We start from the raw sequence: 9098 nt of genomic DNA on the forward strand, positions 1-9098 counted from the left end.
TTGTTTTTTATTTTAACTTATCATGTATTTGCCTCTGATTCAACAGGATTTTACAGGAGTTTACACAGGAGTTAAAACTATGTTATACTGTTCCTGACATCCATGGTCCGCTATTATGATAGACTTTGATAATGTGTGAAAAGTATCAGCATTCTTTCCGCTCCTGCAGCTGTTCAGTGCTGTTACTCTTGTATCCTTACCTTCTTTACTCTCCTGCAGCTGATCAGTGCTGTTACTCTTGTATCCTTACCTTCTTTACTCTCCTGCAGCTGATCAGTGTTGTTACTCTTGTATCCTTACTTTCTTTCCTCTCCTGCAGCTGATCAGTGCTGTTACTCTTGTATCCTTACCTTCTTTCCTCTCCTGCAGCTGATCAGTGTTGTTACTCTTGTATCCTTACCTTCTTTCCTCTCCTGCAGCTGATCAGTGTTGTTACTCTTGTATCCTTACATTCTTTCATCTCCTGCAGCTGGTCAGTGTTGTTACTCCTGTATCCTTACATTTGTTCTTCTCCTGCAGCTGTTCAGTGCTGTTATTCCTGTATCCTTACATTTGTTCCTCTCCTGCAGCTGTTCAGTGCTGTTACTCCTGTATCCTTACCTTCTTTCTTCTCCTGCAGCTGATTAGCGATGGTAGTGTAGTCTACGCCGAGGCCCTGTGGGATCATGTGACCATGGATGACCAGGAGCTGGGCTTTAAGGCGGGGGACGTCATCGAAGTCGTTGACGCGACCAACAAGGAGTGGTGGTGGGGCCGCATACAGGACAGCGAGGGCTGGTTCCCTGCCAGCTTCGTACGGGTGAGGAACAGTTTGAAACACCAGACCAGAGCACATCAACACCACTAAGGCTTAAACATTTTAGAAACAATATTGCAAATATTGTTCTTTTTAAAATCAAGTTTCAGTCCACACACTCGTGCCTTGTTAAAAAAAATAGAAACACTGGAAGTTTTTCATCCACCTTTTGTATAAAAAATGTTTACACTGCCATAAAATCTATTCATATTTTTCAAAGACGTAATTTTTTTTTTCTTGCGAAGGGGTTCTCTTTAAAATTACAAATTGACTTTATAAATGACCAAAATACCCAAATTACTTATTTAAAGTTTTCTTTTCCGGCCCAAAGGCTTTGTTCAACAGGACAGGTGTAGCGGGACATTGGCCAGTGAGGGGGTATAGATATTGTGCAAATGGTCGAAAGTTGGAATAGAACCCATTAAACTCACCACCAGCCGGGGATTGGTTGACGTCTCCTCTCTTCCAAGACACACGGCTGAAGGTCAGATGACACAACAACAAAGTTGATCATCGACCTCCAGCATGTCGGTGCCACGTGCACTGATGCACACCCTTGTGCTGGAACATGGTGTTTGTTATGGGCAAACTGTGACTAGCACAGAAGTCTAATAACAAAACACCCCTCGGTTTAAGATCATAGAGACTGTTCCTTCTGATCGCCCTTCTTCAGGTGTCACTGGCGTTGCTCAAGTGGGTGTTGAAGTCCCCCAGTAGAACTATAGAGTCCCCGGTCAGTGCACTGTCCAGTACCCCTCCCAGGGACTCCAAGAAGGCTGGGTAGCAGCAGCACTGCTGAGACGTGTCCCCGACCCGAACAAGAATCTCGTTCACTTGGGTGAACTCCTACTTGTGGCGGCTGAGCTGTGGGTCTGTAAGCAAGCCCACACAAGCCTCTCCCTGTGGGCAATGCTAGAGAAATGGAGCGTCCAACCCCCCTCAAGGTCTTGGGTTCCAGAGCCTAACCCCTGTGGAGGATTAAGTTCATCCTCTTTGCCCCCAGCTTGGGTCGTCGAGGGATACCTCGACCACTGCCCAGTCCTCATTTTGCCCAACCTCTACGGAGGGTGAGCCCAGAGGAGGGTAGACCCACATTGCTCCTTCGGGCTGTGTCTGGCCAGGCCGCGCAGGCAAAGGTGTTGAGATCCAACCCAGACCTGGCTCTAGGGTGGGGCCCTGGCTGCACTATACCAGGATACGTCACAATCCTCAACTTTAAACAGATCATAGGGGTATGGTGATCCTGGTTTTGTCCTGGGTTAATTCTGGATTATTCCTATTTCAGACTTGGTTTAGACCTGGTTTAGACCTACAACAGGAGCGGGCAATAGCGGGAGATATTGTCAGGTTGTGGTGGGCTGGAGTTTTTTTCAGTGTTCAAATAGTGTTGCATTTTTTAATATATATATTTTTAGCCATTATCACTAGAGTTAGAGTGGCCTACAAACTACTGCACACACCCAAACTTAGTGTTAGTGATAGGTCATCTAATTCTGCACCCGGTGTAGCCCTGGCTGCTGTGTAGGAGCAGTGTTCTTGCAGTGGATAGTTCACATTAGGAATGGAGCTTTGCGGTGCTTTTGCAGTGATTTGATCATAAACTCGTGAAACCACATACTCACGTGATAACTAATCATTAATATAGGGAAATGGCTTGTGGTGGGAAACAGCTTGCGGTGGGCTCCGGCGGCAGACAAAAATTCCAATCCAACGGAAAGTGTTAAGTGTGTTAATAAGCAGAGCTATCCGGTGTAGGCCATGGCACTCCAAAAAGTCTGGCCCTCAAGAAAACGTTTTTGAGTAACCCTGATTTATAACATGAAAAGCTCTTTCTAACTCATGTCTGTGCTGTTGTGTTTAGTTACGTGTGAACCAGGACGAGCCCATGGAGGAGTACCTGTCCCACCTGGAGGACGGTCAACGGGGGCAGAATGACCCTTTACAACTGGGCCTGTACCTGGGACCGAGTCTGCCCTGCAAAGAACAGATGCGGTCCAACGTTATCAACGAGATCATTAGCACTGAGAGGGACTATATCAAGCACCTCAAGGACATCTGTGAGGTACAGGAATACGAGCTGTGCCAGGCTAGTTTTAATTGCAGATACGTCCCTCACTTGTGTTCTCCTTAGGGTTACATAAAGCAATGCCGTAAGCGAACCGACATGTTCTCTGAGGAGCAGCTGAGAACCATCTTTGGAAACATTGAAGAGATCTACCGCTTCCAGAGACGCTTCCTCAAAGCCCTGGAGAAGAGGTTTATTAAGGAGCAGCCCCACACCAGTGAGGTCGGAGCTTGCTTCCTACAGCACGTAAGTCCACTGCTCCAGGAGAGCAGAGGGGAGAGAGCGTGGTGATGTCTGGTTTTCGAGGTGATTGGCTGTGAGGCAAAGGTAGCAGACAAAAGACTTGTAGGTGGAAGGAGGAAAAATACTTACTATGTCTTATGGAATTCTTAATTAGACAAAATGCTTTGCAGAGTCTTGTGCTGTGACATTTGGGACGCTGGCTTTATTCTTGAATTTGCGATTGTCCATTTTCCTCTACAGCAGACGGAGTTTCAAATCTACTCGGAGTACTGTAACAACCACCCAAACGCGTGTGCACAGCTGTCCCGACTCATAAAGGTGAACAAGTACGTGTTCTTCTTTGAGGCGTGCCGTCTGCTGCAGCGAATGATCGACATCTCTCTTGACGGGTTCCTCCTCACGCCTGTCCAGAAGATCTGCAAGTACCCTCTGCAGCTGGCCGAGCTGCTCAAGTACACCAACCCGCAGCACAGGTGCCCCAAAGCATGCGTCCCCTTACTTTTTGCATAGCTCTGACTTTTGTCATAGAAAAATGCTGGGTAGATGTGTAAATTGTTTACCCATTGGAAAAAATATATATTACATTTGTTTGAACTTACTTTTACTTTAAATTAGAGAACGTTTCATGTGCCATGTGTTTTCTAAATGTTCAAAGTTTTCAGCTGAAACAGCAGAGGGCTCTGCTTTTATCCTCTGGTCAGAATTCCAGGAGAGAACAGAGCTGCTCAGTGTTTTGGTTCTAGCCTGGCACAAAGGAAAGAATGTCTAGTTTAGGAGTAACATTGACATACTTGGGCTTGTGTTGTAGAGATTACAAAGACGTGGAGGCTGCGCTGGACGCGATGAAGAACGTTGCTCGCCTCATCAACGAGAGAAAGAGACGCTTAGAGAACATCGACAAGATCGCCCAATGGCAGAGCTCCATTGAAGACTGGGAGGTCAAAGGAACTTCTAACACTGAAAGCCATTAGGGACATACCATATTTTTTTCATAGTTTTGGCCGGGGTGCGACTTATACTTATATTTATACTTATATACTTATACTCCGGAGCAACTTATATGTGATATTATTTGTTATTTTCACACTTGCAACCGCATGTTTTTTTCTCTATTATGCATTTTTTGGCTAGTGCGACTTATACTCCGGTGCGACTTATAGTCCGGAACATACGGTACTGATTAACAAGAGGGGCCGAAAAGATGTTCTCCATTAACACATGGACCCAACACACCTTTCTACCAAATACATCATATGTCACATACACAGCTATGAACATTAAACCCATACGTCTTTGTTAACCTGGAGGACGTGTGTGTCCCCTGTAGGGTGAGGACATCTTAAGCCGCAGCTCAGAGCTCATCTTCTCTGGAGAGCTCACCAAAATGTCCCCTCCTCAGACCAAGGGCCAGCAGAGAATGTTCTTCCTCTTCGACCATCAGATGGTCTTCTGCAAGAAGGTGAGAGCACTGACCTGAGACGGGACATTGGCGAACAAAGAGTTGCAATCAACTCCTGAAACAGTTTAAGTCCTAAGGAACAAGCACTTAGCAGCGGCACTCTCTCTGTCTCCGTGTGTGTCTGTAGGACCTGCTGCGCAGGGACATCCTGTACTACAAGGGCCGGGTGGACATGGACCAGATGGAGGTTGTGGATGTGGAGGATGGGAAAGAGAAGGACTTTAACGTGAGTGTGAAGAATGCTCTGAAGCTTCAGTCATGCTCTGGAGACCAGCTCCTCCTGCTGTGTGCCAAGAAGCCTGAGCACAAGCAGCGCTGGCTCAGGGCGTTCAGCAACGAGAGGAGACAAGTGCTGACCGACCGGGAAACAGGTACTACACACACACATACACACATACACACACGCACACACACGCACACACACACACACACACACACACACACACACACACACACAGTGTTATCTCACACACACACACACACACACACACACACACAGTGTTATCTCACACACACACACACACACACACAGTTGACTTGTTCATTTGTGTGACAGTTTTGTGGATATTAACACAATCATTGGTCCTGGAGTGTCCTGATCACTACAACTGAATCTTTTTCTACATTAACACAAACTCTTTCTCTTGGCAGGTTTCTCTTTGACAGAGGTGCAGAAGAAGCAGGCCATGCTGAACGCCTGCAAGAGCCATCCTACAGGGAAGCCCAAAGGTACATGCATAAGCAGCCCATAGGGAAGCCCATCATTATGCATCTGTGAAGTTTAACACCAGCTTCAGACAGTTTTCACGTGCCAAGATATGCAAATGAGCTGCCCAGGTAACAAGGCGTTAAGAGCTTTATGTGCACAGAACCAGAGCACAGAACCATACCTGAGATGCTCAATGGATTAAATAAACTCACTTCACCGACCAACTCATAACACAAATTAGTGCTCTATGTTGTTAAATGTCGGTGTAATCCCTCTCCCCAAGTCCCTGTTTATTTTAAACCAGGAAACACTTTAAGACAAAAACTGGTTCACCCTAAGGACAAGTTGCCGACTCAAAAACAGAGCAATGTAGTTTATTCGATCCAATGCAGTGAAGAAAGCTGTAAAGAACGTTACATAGGTGAGACAAAACAGCCTCTACACAAGAGGCTTTATCAGCACAGAAGAAATACAAGTTCAGGACCACAGAGCGCCGTGCATCTCCATCTTGAAGCCTCTAATCACTCGTTTGAAGACGGTGAGGTGAAGGTTTTAAGCAGGGAGAAAAGATGGTTTGAAAGAGGAGTTAAGGAAGCTATTTTTGTTAAAAAAGAAAGACCTTCTTTAAACAGAAATGGAGGGCTAAGGTTTAATCTTCCTGTTATTTATAATGGGTTACTGAACCCCTGGAAAGGTAGAGGACCAGGACCAGGACATTTAGATGCTAATCAGGTACTCAGGGTGGTTGAGCCAGGGTCTCACAAAGACAAAGAGGATTCTAATAGCCCATTAAAATTCTGAATAGGCTCGGTAGATACAAGGGGGGAGTTTCTGTTGAAACAAACAACTCTTTCTACTTCAGGAAGGCTCCGCCCAATGGGCGGGTCTTACCACAGAACAGTATTAATATCGGAGTTCTCGATCTAAATTCTTTTATTGACAATGACTCTTGGATGAGAGTCGAAACGTCTATTTTTTCAAACTGAGTCCAGATGACTACAACTGAAGCTTTTTCTACTATGTTGTTAAATGATAACCTGTATTTCTAACTAACGTCTAATCATTATAAACATGAGCAGTCTTAGCTACAAACACAGACTTGTCTCTAAAAGATTTTTTTAAGTCAGTTTGTTGAAACTTGCACTTCTCTTCTGCACATGCTCAGTTAGAGCAGAACATGCAAACATCCTTGAGTCCCACACAGCATTATTCAGGTGGTTGGAGCGCAGATGTGTGGGTCTGAGGCTGTGTGATCCTCAGAGCACATGTGCAGACCTCTAAAAGCTCCTGTTAGAGAGTGGAGCATGAACGGGCCCCTGAACACGGGGTCGGCTCTAGGTCATATAGGGAATCGGGACGGAAGTGACTGAATCCAACATGGCGGCGACCGTGACCGCTCCATGAATCTATTATATATTATTATGTCAGATAATAATTTCCTCTCTTGGGTCCAAATCCGAAGTATACCCTAACCCTAACCCCTAACCCCCCCAACCCTAACCCCTAACCCTAAGTTTTTTGTAGTAGTAGGAAAAAAATGTAAATGTTTGCTCAGCTGTTCATCTGATCCAGCCATTATTTTCTTGAAGTTGAATAATGACAATGAATGAGGAAAGTTAGGTTTACTTTGTCTGGTTAAAACTAGTTTATGCCATGGCTCTGTATTTGCAAAAGTGTAGCTAACTCATCCCAAAACAAACTATCTATAAGTTCCAAAATACATTCCTGGGCGGGAGTCGAACCCAGTGTCTTCTGCATCATACACCGTGTCATTATCTGCTAGTCCAACACATCTGAAGATTTTTCCACTGCGAGACAGGAAATCTTGTGTCTTGGCTCCAGAATGGTGATGATGCCGCACTGTTGCTAACCGCAAGTGATTTGGGCCGCCATAATGGATTCTGTAACTTCCGTCCTGATTCCCTATATGACCTAGTGCCGACCCTGAACACAGACACAGACTGAGACGCTGTGGGAAAAGCAGAACCATGCTTCCCGTGCAGTACCGCTCAGCGACCTGTAGAGGCCAGTAAAAGACACTGTGAGTTCAGCCAAGCTTCAGCAGCAGAAGTGAGGGAAAAACAGGCTCATTTGGATATATTTTAGAACAATTTAAACATTGTTCTGACACTGCCTTGCTGGCTCTGACCGCACGCCACTGATATGTGGGATTCTAAAATGGCACTTTTCTAAAATAAAAACATGTACCGTATTTTCCGGAGTATAAGTTGCACCAGCCTAAAATGCATAATAGAAAAGAAAAAAACACATGTACGTTGCACTGGAGTATAAGTTGCATTTTTGGGGGAAATTTATTTGATAGAATCCGAGACCAAGAACATCTTGAAGTGGAATTTAAAAATTACCAAAGCATCAGTCTTACCCCAAATCACTAAATCCATTGAATTCTTCTTCCTCGGTGTCACTTCTAAACAGCTGTGCCCGGTCTGTTCTTCAACACCAGACAATAGGCACCACACGGCAACAGCAGATGCATCAACACCGAGTTCAGTTTACAGTTGTGCTAAGTTCATACCTCATACATCGTCCTTGTTGAAGACTTTGTTTGGTCCTTTTCTAGTCCTGGTTTAGTCCTGCTCTAGTCTTGGTTTAGCTCCAGGATTATCCTTGGTTTAGTCCCAATTTTGATGCAGTGTTTGTGTCAACGTTGTTTTGAGTAGTTTTGACTTGTTCCGATTTTATTCATACATACGTTACTGCAATTGTTACTCTGCACAACCAATCACAACCTCGGTGTCACTTCTAAACAACTCTGCAAACTCCGGAGGTAGAGGAAGTGCTGATACTTTTTCTACGTCGCTTAGATTGTCGCTGCGTCGCTTTAGAGCCCTCTTGTGGTTGTCATGTGAAATCTGGTTGCCAATATGAAAATAACAAATAATAACTAATAATATCACATATAAGTCGCTCCGGAGTATAAGTCGCACCCCGGTCAAAACGATGTAAAAAACATAGAATCCGGGAATACGGTATATGAAAATCCATTGCTTGTTACAGTGAAATGCAGCTATGAAGAGGCAGGGCTTATCACTTCTGCACTTCTAAACAGGAAGTCAAAGGACCTGTTTCTTTTACTCAGTCGTCCTTTGACAAGCCTGGTCAGTTACACGTGCAGTATTTGATCAATGTTTCACACAACACACTTTGCTGCTGTCTGTTCCAGCGGTGACCCGACCATACTACGACTTCCTGGTCCGTCAGAAGCACCCGTCCCTGCCCACAGCTCTGCCCCAGCAGCAGGTCTTCATGCTGGCCGAGCCCAAGCGCAAGTCTGCCTCCACCTTCTGGCACAACATCGGCAGGCTCACCCCTTTCAAGAAATGAAGCGCTCCTCCTCTGCCTCAGACTCAAAGGAACTGTTCTGAGGAGGCGCAGGGAGACTCTGTGAAAGCACTTTATGGTGGAGAGCAATCAAACTATGGGCCTATGCCACTACTATTACTTCTACTACTACTACTACTACTATTACTACCACTACTGCTGCTGCTGCTGCTGCTGCTGCTGCCAGTGATCTGACTCCTGACTGTGCTGCCATTGAAGTATCATTACCTTTTGCCAATGTCTCTTTGTGCCAGCCACTTGTGTTTTTTGTAAAAGGGATCCAGAGGAGACTGTGTAGCTTCATCGTTCAGAGGCCGCCTGTTCTGCCTTAGTTTGTCGTTTGGGTGAGGTTTTTTACGCCAGATGCCCTTCCTGTACAGCAAAGTACATGGTAGAGAAGTGTCTTAACCCACACACCGGGAATTGAACTGGCAACCCTCTGATTCATAGTGTATTGTCTTATCTTAAACCAAGGGCTGGTAGA

The 9098-nt window shown here is 45.3% G+C and overlaps 1 protein-coding gene across 2 annotated transcripts in view; it reads left to right on the forward strand.

Moving 5' to 3' along the window:
* The window catches only part of LOC140364826 (rho guanine nucleotide exchange factor 4-like), a 54645-nt gene extending 45547 nt beyond the window's left edge, over positions 1-9098 (forward strand). For both annotated transcript variants that reach the window (XM_072451207.1, XM_072451208.1), the window contains 9 exons: positions 620-799; positions 2658-2858; positions 2928-3107; positions 3345-3577; positions 3913-4042; positions 4432-4563; positions 4691-4934; positions 5215-5292; positions 8457-9098. In XM_072451207.1, coding sequence (XP_072307308.1) covers positions 620-799; positions 2658-2858; positions 2928-3107; positions 3345-3577; positions 3913-4042; positions 4432-4563; positions 4691-4934; positions 5215-5292; positions 8457-8617 — 1539 coding nt within the window. In that variant the 3' untranslated portion in view covers positions 8618-9098. The remainder of the gene's footprint in view (positions 1-619; positions 800-2657; positions 2859-2927; positions 3108-3344; positions 3578-3912; positions 4043-4431; positions 4564-4690; positions 4935-5214; positions 5293-8456) is intronic.

The sequence above is a fragment of the Eucyclogobius newberryi genome, unplaced genomic scaffold (genome assembly GCF_026437365.1).
Source record: "Eucyclogobius newberryi isolate DKJ021-1_F unplaced genomic scaffold, fEucNew1.0.hap1 SCAF_18, whole genome shotgun sequence".
NCBI classification, from domain to species: domain Eukaryota; kingdom Metazoa; phylum Chordata; class Actinopteri; order Gobiiformes; family Gobiidae; genus Eucyclogobius; species Eucyclogobius newberryi.